Source organism: Coturnix japonica, chromosome 4 (genome assembly GCF_054131305.1).
Source record: "Coturnix japonica strain WE chromosome 4, WE-NBRP24, whole genome shotgun sequence".
Classification (NCBI taxonomy): Eukaryota; Metazoa; Chordata; class Aves; order Galliformes; family Phasianidae; genus Coturnix; species Coturnix japonica.
In genome coordinates this window covers 65285383-65302530 of record NC_140666.1, presented here as the reverse complement: position 1 = coordinate 65302530, position 17148 = coordinate 65285383, and the positions used below count along the sequence as shown (strand labels likewise).

General features: G+C 35.5%; 1 protein-coding gene across 9 annotated transcripts in view; it reads left to right on the top strand.

The window, feature by feature from the left end:
- Positions 1 to 12169, top strand: part of SLC7A2 (solute carrier family 7 member 2) — a 36989-nt gene extending 24820 nt beyond the window's left edge. For 3 of the 9 annotated variants that reach the window (XM_015862347.3, XM_015862346.3, XM_015862348.3), the window contains exons 5-12: positions 115 to 251; positions 721 to 943; positions 3473 to 3612; positions 7129 to 7231; positions 8105 to 8304; positions 8572 to 8738; positions 9692 to 9800; positions 10492 to 11259. In XM_015862347.3, the coding sequence (XP_015717833.2) occupies positions 115 to 251; positions 721 to 943; positions 3473 to 3612; positions 7129 to 7231; positions 8105 to 8304; positions 8572 to 8738; positions 9692 to 9800; positions 10492 to 10670 (1258 nt within the window). In that variant the 3' untranslated portion in view covers positions 10671 to 11259. Of the gene's footprint in view, positions 1 to 114; positions 252 to 720; positions 944 to 3472; positions 3613 to 4008; positions 4146 to 7128; positions 7232 to 8104; positions 8305 to 8571; positions 8829 to 9691; positions 9801 to 10491 lie in introns of those variants that run through there. The other 6 variants (XR_014945413.1, XR_014945412.1, XR_014945411.1 and 3 more) reach the window with 5 other exon arrangements.
- Positions 12170 to 17148: the final 4979 nt, after the last annotated feature.

The following is a 17148-nucleotide window of genomic DNA, read 5'->3' as shown; positions in this document are numbered from 1 at the left end:
ATGAATGTGTCTTCTCATGCTGTTACATAAGGTGCAGGGGAGAAAGATGCGTATGTTTGACCTACCAGTAATAAAAAATAACGTGTTTTTCCTCTGTATTTTTATTATTTACAGGAATGTTTCATCCTACGAGAATGTGACAAGTATATATGGGAGTGGTGGCTTTATGCCATACGGTTTCACAGGAACATTGGCTGGTGCTGCAACCTGTTTTTATGCTTTTGTAGGATTTGACTGCATTGCAACAACTGGTATAGTATTTATGTGTGTGTGTGTATGGTAGCTTTTGGGAGGGGGGGCAAAGGGACATAATATGTCTTTTTTAGACTTTTCTCCTGCCCAAATCATGTTAATTGACCACCGATTTTTAAGAGTTTTCTGATATATCACTTCTAAATTATATATGGACAATATGGATTGAGTACTTAGAACTTACAAATTATAGGAGAATAACTAGATGTGATGGGTTTTGACAATTCTAAATATAGAATGTATTTTATGTCCATTAATTATATCTCTTTTGTTTTGTTTTTTTAAATGCCATTTCTGGCAGCAAAATAACCAATCTTATTTTATGCAGATTTTAAAATTTATTCTGTAGATACAATTCTGAGGATTTAGGCTTACAAACATACTCGTTTGTAATAATATCTTGTAAAGATGAATGTAATAATAACAGTTTCTGTTGTGTGTTTTGTTTTTTCTTTCTTTTGTTTTCAGGAGAAGAGGTCAAGAATCCTCAGAAAGCCATACCCATAGGAATTGTGGTATCCTTGCTCGTCTGCTTCATGGCCTATTTTGGCGTTTCAGCTGCACTGACTCTTATGATGCCATATTATCTGCTAGATGAGAAAAGTCCTCTGCCAGTAGCATTTGCATATGTTGGATGGGGTCCTGCAAAATATGTTGTAGCAGTGGGATCCCTCTGTGCTTTGTCTACAAGGTAAAGACTTTTATATGCTTTGCAAAAGTTGATGGATATTACAAGACATTTAAAAATAATGTGTTTGTTTTGAAGGCTCACTTCATGCAGAGGATTAGCATTAGTTTTAGAAGCATGTTTTAGTCTTAAGCAGATTTTCTTCACAATAATTTCATTAGTTTATGATTCTGTTTAAGCTTTACTATTATTGAACTCTACCTCTTTGACTTTTTATCCAGAAATGATTTATTAAATACCTATTTTTAGATACATTAACTGCAAGTTACCTCTATTAACTGATGAAATATACCTCACTGCCTTTGTCCTGCCTCGCAAGCCATCTCAATCAACAAATTTACAAACTCCATGTATTTGCAGGCAAAATTGAAAGGACAAATTCCTATCTTATCATCTTCATTGCCTGTTTTTCTCTAATAGCCAATCTGTGTTCTGATATCATTTCTTCCTGTGATTTTTATAGGATGATTTGAGATGTAGATTTAATATTTCCTGCTATTAAACTGTGAATATAACCTTTTATTTTAATTAAAAAGATCAGGGAAAGCATAGAATATATATGTGTGCCATATATATCACAGCCTAGTTGTAATGTGGTGTAAACACTTTCATAGAATAGAATATTGCTTAGTGATTGAATTTAGGGATAGAAAAATGCCAATTCCAGTCTTCTACTAGAGGTTTTGTAGCTAAGGAGTCATCCAAATGAGCTTCAGTGATTAGAGGATGGGCTGGTGTTCCACAAATTAAAAAGGTATACCTGCTTAAGCAGGAATGCTGACAGTACTCTGAGATAACCCTGGTGAGCATCAGCGTGATGAAAATGGTCACACTAAGGCTGGATCATGATTTAAAGGAAGGGTATATTTTTATGTAGAAGATGGCAGAAAAAGGAAATAGTTTCAGAATTACGTAAATGCTTATGTGGCTGACTGAAGAATATTATTTTTGCAGTTCATTCTGAAATTATAGTTGTTTTCTATCTACTTGTCATAGGGGGTTCTACTCAAATTTTCCTCTATACTGATAAATAGTAAAAGTCATATATAAGTGTAAACTATTACTGGAAAACAAAATGAACTGAGACAGTAAAACACCATTTCAGAAATTTGAACTCCTGGTCTGTTTCCAATGTTTTTTGAAGTGTTATATTTCCTTGTTTGGAGAGGTTAATCTTTCATTCTGTTGATCTGTGTCAGTTTAGAGCAAATCAGAGGATACTGTATATCATATTTTTCAGTTTAGAGGTATAATTAACAACAACAAAAAAAAGTCAGATCATTGCTTTTGGTTCATGTGGTTACCTTTAATTATGTTACGTTGTGAACTTGCTTCCTCTGCGTAAAGATGTTAGTTGGTGTTTTCATTATTGATGTGGATCCACTTAAAGAAAAGCATGATAAATACGATGTACAAAGTCAGCAGCACAAATTTAGTTGTGGATTTTAACAGTATCCTTATTTGAAGAATAAACGGTTGCCCTGTTTAGAAAACATACATTCTTGAAAAGAAAATTCATACATCAAAATCAGTTAATGTGCAATGCTTATTTCATGACATTTTCTCATGTGTATCTAACCCATTACCAGAAGTACTTAGCATCTGTGGTATGTAAAATCTGAGCCTTCTTTAAGTGCTTTAGTTGACATCCTGAAGTATCTAAGGCAACCATTCAGCTGCTTAAATGCTAGTATGCTGCTGCAGAGGTTGTATTAGCTATGAATTTGCCTTTTGACCTTTCAGAGTTTATTTTTGTTTTCATAATTATGATTATTTAATTTTGAGGGAAAGAAACCTGCTAATGTAAGAAGTCTGTTTAAAAAGAGCTTTGAGATATTGACAGTTTAAAAGCTTTCTGTGTGCTGCTAATAACAAATCTAAAATAATTACTCCTTCCATAAAGGAAATAATCTTAGCAAAGCTTGGCTTGAGGAGCTTTAATGGAAAGAGACAATGTGCTCAACTGTAACTGTTGGTGTTTGAATTACTGTTAATCAGCAGCCTCATATGGAAATGTGAAGCATAAAAGATGCTGCTAATGCTTATTGACTTGCTGCTGCTGACTGACAGACTTTTTTGAGTAATACTAAAGCTTAATTGCAGTTAGTGTGACCTGGAATATGTTCCTAGTCCACTAATACCCAAGAACTACAGTGATGGCAAGAGTTATTTTGCTAACCTGAATTCCAATATTGAATTATTTCATTTCTAATGAAGAAATTCCAATTCCTACATTAAAAACAATCAAACAAACCAGCAAAAATGCTATCAACTTTATGGGGAAAAAAAGATGTTTCTATTTATGTCTGATCTGTAGTATCTTTGGTCCGTGGCTTTCTGATTTTGTCTTATGATCATAAGATTCAGTACATGACATTAATGAACATTGTTTATCTTTTCCATGATACAGGTCTGCTGTCTTATGATCATAAGTTTATGTACATGCCATTAATTAGCATTGTTTATCTTTTCCATGGTACAGCTCTGCATGAACTGTGTTTGCTATGTTGCATGTGTTTGCTTTTTACTCAGTCTTCTTGGATCCATTTTCCCAATGCCACGTGTAATCTATGCTATGGCGAAGGATGGGTTGCTTTTCAAATATCTAGCTCAAATCAATTCCAAAACGAAGACCCCACTAGTTGCTACTCTATCGTCTGGTGCAGTAGCAGGTGAGACTAAGAGTTGATCCTTGTAAAGAGAGGTGCGCTGCTAAGTGTGTTGCATATGTGGAAATAGAACACTGTTGTGCAATTTTGATTTGCTTTTCACTGATCAAGTATAACTCTTGTTAGGAAAAGTAGGTGACAAGTGAAACTTTACCACAGATTTTGTATTTGTTTGCTAATCTCAAGAGCTTTCCAAGCCTAGGTTCAAAGTAATCAACAAACCTCAGAACAACACTGATCAGTTGAACAGAAAATGAAGAGCAGCAACACAGAGCCTAAACCAAAACTAAAGCAGAACCCATGAACTCTCCCAAGCATTCTTTTCGTGTAGTTGGGTTTACCAGTAAAGCACTGTGCTTTTAATAACCTGTATTTGAACTATACATTTTTCTGTTCTAGTCTTCTCGGCTCTATGTTCCCTTTGCCCCGAATTCTGTTTGCCATGGCACGCGATGGTTTACTCTTTAGTTTTCTTGCCAAAGTGAGTAAGAGGCAGGCACCAGTTTTTGCCACCTTGACAGCAGGGGTCATCTCTGGTAAGCTCTCAAAGCCCATATTTATTCAAACTGAGATTTGAACACTCTGTGCACGTGCATGGTAATTCGTATTTTCGAAAAAGGGCTGCTTGTTAACTTCCCTTGCATGTAAGAGGGGAATAAAATCAAAGGGTATAAGAACTCTAAATCATACCAATCCTGGTGGTGGTAGTGTCTTTAATGTCACAGAATTCAAAATGATTTTTTAAAATTTATTTATTTTTAAATATTAATTTATTGTACTGTGAATTAGCTTGTTACTTGATCTGTGTCCCTTAGGCTGATACTATCCTCATAGGGTTTTCTAGTCCAATGGACGTAATGTAATAGGGATCTGTAATAGGGAAGTTGTCAAGTTTTCTATTATGACACATGAGAAGAAAAATCTGTATTTGCAGTGGGATCAACTTTTGTGTAAAATACATACACAGATTTTCTTTTAATTTTCTTCTAAAGAAAAACAGTTCTATTTCAGTATAAGTTTACCAAGTTAGAGTTGAGGGGTATGTGCTTGTGTGTGTCGGGGAAGTTATGTGTGTGTGCATATGTACACTATATATTTGCGTATGTGTGTGTATATATATATGTATGTGTACATGCACACGCCCAAATATATTCTAGCAAAACAGCATTTTGGGAGCTGCTGCCAACTGCTGTGTTTCACAAAGAGAAATTTTTTAACACACAGCTGTTTCATTTTTGTCCATACTTCCTGAAATGGCACTGCCCAGCTTCCATTGGGTTATTTCAGAGGGATGTCTAATTATTTAAGAAACTGGAAGCACTGGATTTATTTAACTTCAAGGTACATAAATGCGTTAAAACTAAAATACAAAAGATGTGCCTTATAACATTCAGCAACCTGGTTAACATTGATTTAAAGTGAGTTCAGAGCTAAGATCAAAACACTCTATTTTGACTTTTAATTTATGTTACTGACTTTTTCCCCTATAATCATTTGGTAGTGCAGTTATGTGGGATGAAATTAACACTTTTAGCTGAAATCATGGTGATGAAGAGGATAAAGGCATGTTATCTAAAGGGTAAATTAACTGATGTAGCTATACAGCCCTGAATGTAGCTGTGCAACAGCAGTCTCATGGAGTTGCTTTTAGATACTGCGGGGAATCTGGTGTATGAATAATTTATCTGAAGACAGCTTAATCTATTTATTTTTTTAATGCATATTTGGTGACTTGTGGTCATAAACAGTTTTGCCAGGATAGTTAAAAATAAGGGCAACAGCTCATATTATCTAATTTTCCTATTAAATCCTAGTATGGATTGTTTCATAGCTTTCAGAAATGTTATCCTTGATCCTGTTAGCCCGTTAGGTGCTTGGCCTCAATTAAAGTTACCAGGTCATGACTAAAGCTGAGTCAGTTGTCACATGCTGTTACTGTGACTTACTTTTTCACATATCCTAATTATGATTCTGAAACTCTGCACATGGAGAAATATTTAGTTGTCCATTTACAGTTCCTTAACTGTAAATTTGTCTTCCATCATTATGCAGAACTTGAGTAGAATTAAGAAAGAGGAAAAAGCATTTATTTTTTCTCTTGATCAGAAACTTACCAGCGTTTTTCAGTTTGATCTAGTGTATAACAAAACAACCTTGGCTACAAAGTAGCCTTTTGAGGCTAGAATTTAAAATGAAACATAGCTACTGCATATTTAATTATTACAGGTTCTGTTCTTTCTCAGCTTTGCTTACCTACACATTTTGAGAATAAAAATCCTTGAGATATTCAGAAATTTGTCACATATATGAAGTTATGACTTTTTACAGTAAAAGACTTCTTGGATTTATGAACAACCAGCCTCTTTAAAGAAAACAGGATGATTTTTCTTCCTTCAGTGGAAGAGGAGACTAGCAGATGAAATTGAACTTCTGTATCACATCAGTCGTGCTTTTTGAGGTCATGTTTTGGTCAGAATACAAAAAGAGGGGAATGTGTATTTCTGTGTTTTTGTGCACTGATACACCTGTCTACACATATATTAAAAGTATTTATGAAGTAAATATCAGATATAAGCATTTCGGAATATAGAAAATTTTGTGTATGCATGCACGTACACTGTATAAAGGCTATTTTTTCTTTTATTACAAGAAACAGTGATTATTTAAAAGATACAATATTTATAGATTATTTGTGTATCTCAATAGAGTGAATAAAATACAAATACTTTAAGAGTTTTTGACCATATAGCAATTAATGCTAGCTTCTCATATAGTGGCAGTTAATTTCAATTAATTGTGCTAATTTCCCTGTGAGTTCTCTGTGTGTGAACAGCATAGACAAAAATGAATATCCAGATGAAGGTGACATTAGCTTTTATAGACAAAATGTCTGCCATAATTACTCAGAGTGCCATGGAAATTTCTATTTCAGCAATATTAAGAATATTATTTCATCTGAGATTTTGCTGTCTTTCTTGAAGGCCACTTGAAGGTTTTAGTAAGATAAATAAAAATGAACAAACAAATGTAACACCTGTTTTATTGAAAGAACTTCATAAATTTACACAGAGACTACTCTGAAATCAGTGTAAATTTTACACACTTACTGGGTTGCATCATTGTTCCTCTGTTTTGCAGTGGGAGCCATCTCTTAACTTTTATAAGGTTCTTTCACGGCATCAGAATCTTTTTTATAAAGATGTGTTTTAATGTGGCCACCATTCAGCAAGCCACGTTTGCAAGTACTTTTATCCAAATAAATCCAATACAAATGGCTTGATTATGCGACATGATTGTATGGCCCATCAATGTGCCTATCCATATGAATGAGATTCCCAACTGTAGGAAACTAGGTTCAGGAATGTTGGCTACAACTTCAAATGTGTTTTTAAGGATTACTGTGATTTGGATCATTTTGCTCTCCATAGAACAATTTGAAGTTACACGGGTGAAAGACTTTAAAATCTTGACTTAGTATGTAAGCCTCATACAAATTTTGCATTTTCTTTTCTTTTCTAGCTATTATGGCATTTCTGTTTGACCTAAAGGCTTTAGTGGACATAATGTCTATTGGCACACTTCTTGCTTATTCACTTGTGGCAACCTGTGTCCTCATTCTTAGGTGAGTCAAAAACACCCTTTTGGTTTTACTGTGGTTTATATTGTGTTGTTCACTATCTGAACAGGAGTCACACCTACAGTGGATGTTTTTTACTTTATAACTAAATGTTTGAGAGCTATCTGTATGCATATAAATAACTACTGAGAAACACCTGTCAAAGGAAACAGTGATAAAAGGGTACAAATATTAGCTCTCAACAATTGAGATCATCGCTAGTTGTCAGTAGAGCCCTGTTATGTCTTCTGTTTGTAAAACAGTTTAATAATATCAATATATTGATAGCTGTAGGTCATTTTTATATTTATTCTGTTCTTTTTAATTTAAAATGCTAATCTTTGTTATTTATCATACAAGGCTAAATCAATAGCCTTGAAAACTATACAGCTTGAATTAATTCAACATTTCAATCATTTCCACTTTAGAGAAGATTATTTTATCCCCTACTGACTTATCTTAAGTATGTATTTTTAAAAATACACTTACATTCTAACAAAGGAATAAAGTTTCAGTTTATGCCAGGTAATAGGCCCCATTATGTGAAGCAAAGCAGAATGAACTTGCCACTGCAGAAACTTCCTTATCCTTTCCCTGCTACCCCACCAGACTCTCACTCTTGTGCAAGACTGGTAATTTATCTGACCCCCTGGTGCATTCATATAGCTTAAAAAACCACTGACAAACAAATAAACATGGCAAAAAAGTCTCCATAATTTGTTTATGTAAGATTGTGACTAATCATGTTCTCTAACTTATTGGGAAATGCTCAATCTCTACTGCAAAGCACTTAGCGCTTAAATGTATTCATAGAGACATATTCCTTCAATTCCCAGAGTAAACTCCATTATTTATTACCCCACTTGTTTTTTTGCACAGGTACCAACCCAGTTTAACCTATGAGCAGCCCAAATATTCTCCAGAAAAAGCTGCCTTGGCTGCAGCAGAATCTGCAGTAAGTGAATCGCAGATAAATATGATACAGGAGAGTCACTTCAGTCTTCAGACTCTGATTAATCCATCCAGTTTACCTACAGAACAGACTGCAACTACTGTTAACTGTTTAGTGAGTCTGTTAGGTAAGTCATATACAACATTAACATAAGTAATGGAATTTTATTACAGACAAAATGAAACATTCAGTAATAATGTACCTTTCCTCAGTCATCATTAATGCATCATTCTGGATAATACTTTTGTATTTCATGATGGAATTAATCTGTAATCTCTTGTATTTTCCATTACTTGACCAATTTCGTAGCATTTCATACTGAAGTTCCAATATCATTCTTCTTAAAAGTCACTTCCTCTTCAATGCTATTTCCGTCATTTTGTTTTTCACACAGCTTTCTTGGTTTGTGGCTTGAGTGCTCTCACTACATATGGGACTCATTTCATTGCTAACTTGGAACCCTGGAGTATTGGCCTTCTTGCTGCATTGGTGGTGCTCTTCATAGTTACCATTCTCCTCATCCAAAGGCAGCCTCAGAACCAGCAGAAAGTGGCCTTTATGGTGAATAAAATAATAGCTCTAATGGGAGGTTTGGATGTATTCTAAGAAGTGGGAGAGGGGCAGAGGGAGAGAGAGACAGCCCTTTTCCAGGTAGTCTTTCATTACTGCACTGCTATTATCACAGATTTTTCTTTTTTTTGGTGACTGTAATGGTAGTAGACGCTCACAGCTGAATCTTGGGTAGGTCTTATCCAGATCTCAGTGCTAGGGAAAGGATTTTGCTGCCAGCAGACTGAATGTGTGACGCACATATGAATTTGGTCATACGAAAAGAGCGTAACTGTTGGGTTGCTGCTAACAGCTGGTGGGTCTGACAACACAGATCTTCTAGCTTTTCTTTCAGTCATAAGCAAATTTAGTCCTCAGTTTGAACGCTTAGACACTAGAAAACAATTCAGAAACTGAGCAGCATGGAGTCAGATTATCTGCCTTGTCTGCAGTGATTTGGACCACTGTGCAATTCATACCTCCATGAAGTATGACCTTTCAGTCTGAGCTTTCACTTATGTTCTGAGGTCAGTTAGTTAAGGGACTATATAACGGAAGTCGTGAATCATAGTGATGAAAATCAAATGATCTGATGGAACCAGGGAGGCAATTTGGAAAAAAGGATATATCTATAAAGATGGAAATAATACTTTTCAGCTGTACATTCAGGACTTCATTAGTATGCATTGAACGATTATCTGCACAGCCTTAGAGAACATATTTTAAAGATAACTTACTTTAAACGTGTAAGATGTGTAGAAAATGGTCTCTATATATACGTATATCTATATATAAATACCGAAAAGCAAAATTTTACTGTACTTCAATAAGAAAATGTTCCTATTCTTTCTTAGTGATATTTATCACCCCTAGCTCATGTTGTGTAACTCAAGTATGACATAAATAGTTGATATATGCAAGAAATGATATTTAATATTATGAATATTTTAAATATTTCCCTTCAGGTTCCATTGTTGCCCTTTCTGCCATCACTCAGCATCCTGGTAAATATTTATCTAATGGTACAGCTAAGCGCAGACACTTGGATCAGGTTTAGCATCTGGATGGCACTTGGTAGGTACATCTGCTCATTTAAATCTCCTTTGTTAGGACTGATGAATCCTGTCTTAGATAATTCAATACTTTGCCTTTAAATATTGGAACAAAAGCCTATGTTTTAGTAAAGGTCATCTAGTATTTCTAGTTAAAAAATAAATCATGTCTTAGAAAGGATGTGTATACACAGCCAAACCCTAAAAATAGTTTTGAGGTAAAAGGATGAATCAAAGTTATAGAACAGTGATTTACAATACTTTTCTTTCTAGTCTACTTAGCTAAAACTGTGCTGAAATCTTTTTGTAACAGTTTTCTTTTTGCTATATCAGACATTCTCCTTTAAGATATGGAAAACTGCATTGATTTTATGTACTCATAAATTAGAGATACTAGTTTCCATGGCCTGGTCTAGGGAGCCTACTTTGGCATGGGGGTAGGACTCAATCTCAAAAGGTCCCTTCTAACCTCTACAATTCTGTGTGTGATTCTGTCAGAGCAATCAGTTATGCAGAAATGATGCACTGAAATTTAGCACCTCCACTTTCTGTACAAAGAGGGAAGACCTGAAGGCTGAGCTACCATTCTAATATCTGGCTTTGGAAAATTTGCTCAGCCAGACAGTAAAAACCAATGACTTTTTGATGTGCTACTTGCCTAAAAACCCTATTAAACTTTTTCTATTTTTTTTTTCCCCTTTTCCTTTTGAAAGGTCTCATAATTTATTTTACTTACGGCATCAGGCACAGTATTGAAGGTCATCACAGCGATGGAGATGAAGATTCATGTTCTGAAAATAGTGGGCTGCAAGAAAAGAACCCTGTGGATGAACCTGAAAATGCAAATGAAAACGATAAATTTCTTGCACATGAAAGGACAAGTGAATGTTAATTTATGTAAACACAAGTCTTTTAAACAAGTCTTATATCTTTCATTGATATTTTACTTGTGGACTCGAATTTCAAAAGCTTTCTACCAACACTGTGCCTTTTGAAAGTCTTTACTACAAGGCCTGGCTGATGCTTTGGACAAGCTGCTAATCCGTCTTCATCATTTCAGAACTGACAGCATGGAGATTAATATTTAAATAAAACAAACAAACAGGAGAAGTACCCTTTGGCAAGCAGAAATCTGGACATATTGTTTGAACTGACATACACAGTTGCTGGCAATCACAACGTATGGAGAACTTTGAAACTGCTTGCGAGAAGTTCAGGATATTTTACACTGCATTGTGAGCACAAGTGCCTTTCACACGTCCTCCTTATTTCTGTTACATGGTCTGGTGTCCCAAATAACAAAGCAACTAACTCGCTATTAAAACTCCAGATACTATTTTTTTTTTTCTACAGAAGAAAGATGGGAGATAAATCGAAGATAAGCCTGGAAAATATTTGTGAAACAAATGATAAATTGACAGACCTGATACTTTGCAAAATGTAGAAGATCTTGTATTTCTATAAAAATAGCAAAGAAAGAATTACTTACTGATTAGTAGCCATGACTCACTAATTAGTAGCCATTACTTACTAATTAGTAGCCATTAAGAACTCAAATAGAAAAGATCCTTTAAAGGCTTTATTTCCCTCTAAATCCTGCTCAGGATTTTCACTTCTGTCTTACATGAGTTCTTTTCATATCAGAGATGCTCCTTATATGAAATGATACTTCCAAGAGGGGTTATGTTGTTTTCTGCAAAAACTTCTCTTCAGAAAAATTATGCCCCAAATCTCTACCTTCTTTTCAGATAGAAGGGAAGCTGAAAGAACTAACAGACCTGGGCTTTGGAAAGAATGCTCTTCGAAGTTGTATTTCAGCACTTCACCAAGCCATAAAAATATGTTAGCACAGCAATTTTTTGTGAGCCAAATCTACACCTACAAATCCATTCATGTGAGTAGGATGTTTGAATGCTAACTTATGTAAAGAACCAAATAACTGCAGCAGTGCTGTGTGAACTATTATTTTAAAGACAGAGAAAATGGACACTGTTCTTTCAGTGTAGAAGTCACACTACTTAACAACGACACCCAGACATTTCAACACTTTTTCACAGCAAATAATAGTCTTCAGACCCTTGAAGGATACCATGATATGGAATTATTTTGCAAGAAGTCATTTATAAAAATAACTTCCCTAATGTACAAGAGAATTGTTTTGTACTTTGTCATAGAAGGTTTTAATCAGAAGCATAATATTACCATCATTGGTATTAATCTCTGTTGTTGGCTACAAAAATTTTTATATCTTGTCAAAATGATGTTGGTTGACAGTGAAAAGCACCTTTTTATAATAGCTGGAATTAAAGAAAAAAAAAAAAAGAAAAAAAGAAAAGAAAAGAAAAGAAAAAAAAAAAGGGGGGGGGGGGGAAAAAAAGACCACTTAAGCTGCTTCTGTCTCTCTCCCTTTCTGTCTTTTTCACAGTGATAGACTAATGCTTTTTAATCTAACAATGAGTTTTGCTGACGTAAGCCTAAATGTAGAAGGCAGAAAGAGGAGTGCTTCTTGATAGAGAACCTTGGAATGTGCTGATACCCCATAGAAGAATGAATTTGTAGTCTAAAGCCTGATGCCTTCTTTGAACTGGAAGGAAGGCATTTTTTGCAGCACTGTTGGTTTGGAAGGGATTTGTACGAGTTGCACTAGTGGCCTCTGCTGGCTGCTCAGCTCAAGGAACAGCAACCTGAAAAGATCTTCACCGCTGCTTGTCTTCTGGGGCATATTCCTGGTTTTATAGCAATCCAGAGAAAATCACCAGAAAACATTTGCTAGAAAACCAAAGCAGAGCACTTGTAGGTGCCTGTGTTTTTCTTTCAAAGTACAGGATAAGGAGCACACAACAGGAAAACCACCTGCCCTTTAACTGAGGTTCGAGCATGTGCATCCTGTAACAGCTGTTGTCCTAAGAACCATTGTTCTAAAGTCTGGTGCCCCATAAAAATGGCTGTGACAGAGGAAGAAGAGAAGCTATAGAGTAAGTGACAATGCAGTCCTGTTTCTTACCATATCATAATCCATCCTAATACTTATAAGTTATAGTCACTTCTTTGGGCAATTTGTCATTGTTTTCCAAGATGCTGTTAAAGAAACACTAAAATGTCCTACTAGAGTCATACAAGTAGATTATAGTCTATGTGAAATGTTTTGATGAAAGAAATAAATAGTAATCTTCAGGGCAGTGCTCAGAACAACTGATAAGTTTCAGAACCTTTCCTCATTGAATGAAGGAGTCATCTGTGTCAGCTGGATCTGCCATTTTAATTGTATTTCTCAACTAGGTCCCACTGTTATGAAAAAGTGATGAAAGAAACACTCGTTTCAAGTGTTCTTGTTTAAAACAGAAGATAAATATGGACTTTCTAGGCTCCAATAAGGTAATCCTGGCAGACTGAAACAAATGCTCTATTAAAAAGAAAAGAAAGAAAGAAAAAGAAAAAAGAAAATGAATGTATGATGTATGTTCTGTTGAAATAGAAATACTGATATTTTCCTGATTTGTAACTACTCTTTCATGAGCACAGCTTCTTCAGTGGCTATTTTTTAGAGGGCATCCTTACCTGTCCTTCCCAACTTGAAAATGTCCTGCTGTTAGGGCAAGCCTGCAGTGCTCAGCTGAAGCTTTTGCACAATGTTTTTACAAGCCTACAATGGAAGACAGCTCTTTAAAATTCTTTGCACATCTTGGTGTGTGGGAAGCAGAGACCCTTTTATATAGAAGCTGGATCACAGAGCAGGCAAGTCAGGCTCCTGGGCTGCAAATTGCTGCTGTGCAAGGAAGATTCCATCCCCTCCCAGCACCATCATGTAGAAAGGATGTGTGCCTGCCTGTCTATATGCTTGCATCGATCTGACATTATCCCATAGTGATTTTGATGTACTGATTAATTTCTATACTGCGCTGGAATTTCCTTTGAAGGGAGGCTGCCAATGTAAAAAAGTTATGACTAAAGCAAGCTCTAACTAAGGCTTTTGGAGACAGGTGAGAGAAATTTTTCAGCTTGTATGTATTTTGTATATAATGTTTCCTCCTTCATTTCAATATTATTAGTTATAGTAGTAAATTATATGAAAATAATGTGATTGTAACAAATGCTGTGAGGGAGACTGGGAGCAGCTGCAGCACAGAAACTACCCAGTTAACTAAGAAATAAAATGAAATGAAATGAAAGGAAAATAATTGGGTATTATTGGTTGCTTCAACTGCACAAGGCTTATTTATATGTGTGTAGTTAATGCCATTAATAATCCATGGCTAAGAACACTATAAGCCAGAAGTGAGATATGAATGCTAATTCTGATGTGCATTTGTATGTGTAATCTCGAAATTCCAGATGTTAGCAGAGCAGGCCCTGTGAGGGGCAGCCATTCTGCTTCTTACACAGGGGGCATGTGTGAAACCAACCCCCAGTTCTGTTCTCATGTTTGCTATGTTTGCCAAGAGAGCAGCTGAAAGCACAAGTCCATTGGAACTAAATTGTTATTTTTTAACATACTCATAGTTGTTGGTACTGTAAATTATTCTGTGCAAATAATGATGGTATGTATTTATATATATATATATATTACTGGAGGTAGTTTTTTGTTTTTTTTCTTTATGGAAATAAATCCTTGAAAAACTATATTTGCATAGGTACACCTGGGATATGCCTTTAGATATAGGAATTATTTTTTATCAGATTTAGAAAAGTAAATAGAAGTATATTTAAGGGAGAACAGGTAAATCCTTGTTCTCCCCTGAAGAAGCATAGGAGTTATAAAACATTTATGCATAATTCACATCACCTAAGGTGATTTTCATGTGATATTCCAAATTCTAGTCCTAATTCTGCAACAGGAAATAAAGATCAGTACTAGTGGTACAGGGTTACTTATCTATATACTTATGAGCTTAACTGTGCCGTGCAGAAACTTCAAATGGTACAATTAATTTAGAAACAAAATATGGTAAAGCTTCAATATATATTTCTATATTTTATGAGATGATGAATGTAAAAGTCTAGCCACCTTTTTTCCAAAGTTTATGGAAGGATATACAGCTATTTAAGAAATGAAATGCATACTGTTTTCATGGAGATGTTTAATAAGTGCCAAGATCAGATGTCCTGCAAGCATCCCAGCCTGGGTGAGATCCTGACAGCGCAGGAAATCTGCATGGGACCGTGCAATCATGTTAATCCTGTCAGATGCCCGTGACACTTGGGGGTGTTTTGAACAGTACAAATTTAATTCACGTGATGTCTAGCATGTGTTACTTAGTTACATAAAAACAAATGTAAAGCACCTTTTATTGTAAGGCCATGGTTCTTCCAAGGCCTGCCAGGAGGTTGTACAAACTGCAGAATACTCACTGGGGTTACTCAGTGTTAAGTAGAAGCAGCAGGTGATACTCCACGTAATGTAAGATTTTGTATTCATTTTTAATTTTCTGTGCCTTTAACGTTTCTTTCTGGTATATATTTTAAGGACCTCTGCGTTTTACATAGTTGGACCTTTCCAAAGCAAGATATAATGCCCTCACCATGTCTTAATCTGTTTTCCATTTGATTTTAGAAATCAAATTCTTCAGCATCAGCTAAGCTGAAGGATATCTGTGCTTACACATGTATTACAAAGAACTACATGTATATATAATTGTCTATTTCTATTGTTGGACAAATTCTGTTGTCTTTTATGTTTCCATTGAGGCTTGTGTGAGGCAAACTCCACCCTCAGCAACAGAAAGTGTAGCTGCAGTCAGGATGTGAAAGTTTAGGAGGGCCTCTTTCTTTTGTATTAACAGAAAGTAAAGCACAAAATATGTGCTACATATCTTTAAGAATAGTTATGTGTGCTCCATTTTAAGAAACGTTAGTTTATATACGTTTTAACTTTTCTTCTTGTCCATGTGTTGTAATGATTACGTCTGTGTGATGTGCTGCTGAGCATTTAAAGTGTCGACAGAGTGACTGTGATGCATCTTAAAGTACAGATTTCTGTTTGAGTTCTCTAGCCAAAAGGAAAAGCCTTAAATTTTTGTGAATGTCGAAGTGCATGTACTTAAGAACATGGTGCTTGTTTATTCACTTTTTCAATAAGATTTATAATCAGCAATATTTTCAGTTACCTTAGTTTCAAATCTGATGGAAATCATATTGCTTTTCATATACTGTAAGATATGCTTCACGGGATAACAATTGTGCATTTGTTCTGTATTTTTTTAAATAAAGCTGAGTATCACTTGTATGTACTTCATACAACACATCTGACTTGAATCACCACTGTAGTCTCAGTAAATAGAATCATAGAATTACCCAGGTTGGAAAAGACCTTGAAGATCATCAAGTCCAACCGCAGCCTAACCATAGTACCTTAACTCTCACAACCCTCTGCTAAATCATATCCCTGAGCACCACATCCAAACGGCTCTAAAACACATCCTAATTCTAAAATAACACAGTGACTTAATCATCATTTGTGTCACCTCATGTCATGACATCATACAAATCGTAACTCACTATAAGTAACATGATAGCTCATATAGATTTTATAGGAGGGGTAAAAAAAAAACACCCAATCATATTGTATGTTTAAATCCTTTATTTTTCCAGTGATCTGAAAATGTGCATCGTAGTAGTTTCCTTCTCACCTCCTACAATGATTTGGGCACTGTGACTTGCAGTGCCAAACCAGAGATGATACAGGGATTGACTGCCAGAGGGAGTGAGCCCTTAGCTTCCTGCAGCATCCAGCCTCAGAGCTGCATGGATGTTATATCCCTTTTCCCTTATTGGAGGGAAAAAAAGGCAACAAAACAAAACAAAACTTGAAGTTCTGTCATCTAATGCTGTGTCCTAAGGATTGAAATGACTGAAAATTAGTAGTTGAAAAACTGTCACTTAGGACACCTACTTACATATAATGTAGGAATACTGAATCTGAGCAATTGATGATGATAGCCTTGAGATACAGAACCGCACTCCCAGCATGGATTTGCTTTTGTTTTGCAGATATTTGGCTCACCATCTTTGTTCACAGATTTAAAAGAAGCTGTGATTTTGGTCTTCTCTGGGTGTACTGCAACTCTTCTGATCATTCAAAATGAATGTAGCTAGTTCTCAGAGTCTATCTATTAAAAACGGGAAACTTGGAATGTATAGAAACACTTTCTTTCTTAATCGTATGCCTACATAGCAAAAGGTGTTTATCAGTCAGTTTGAATAAGCCCTGGAATGAATGCAGATGGGCTGCTGTCTCCTAGTGTTAGTACTGTACTTCTCCATATATACCAGCATGTGGGGCTCTGTCAGCATCGTATCTTTGACCTAGTCTGTGCTTGAGAAGTGAAATTCGACCTACGGAGGCGCATAAGAACTGCATTTACAGCAGTTTT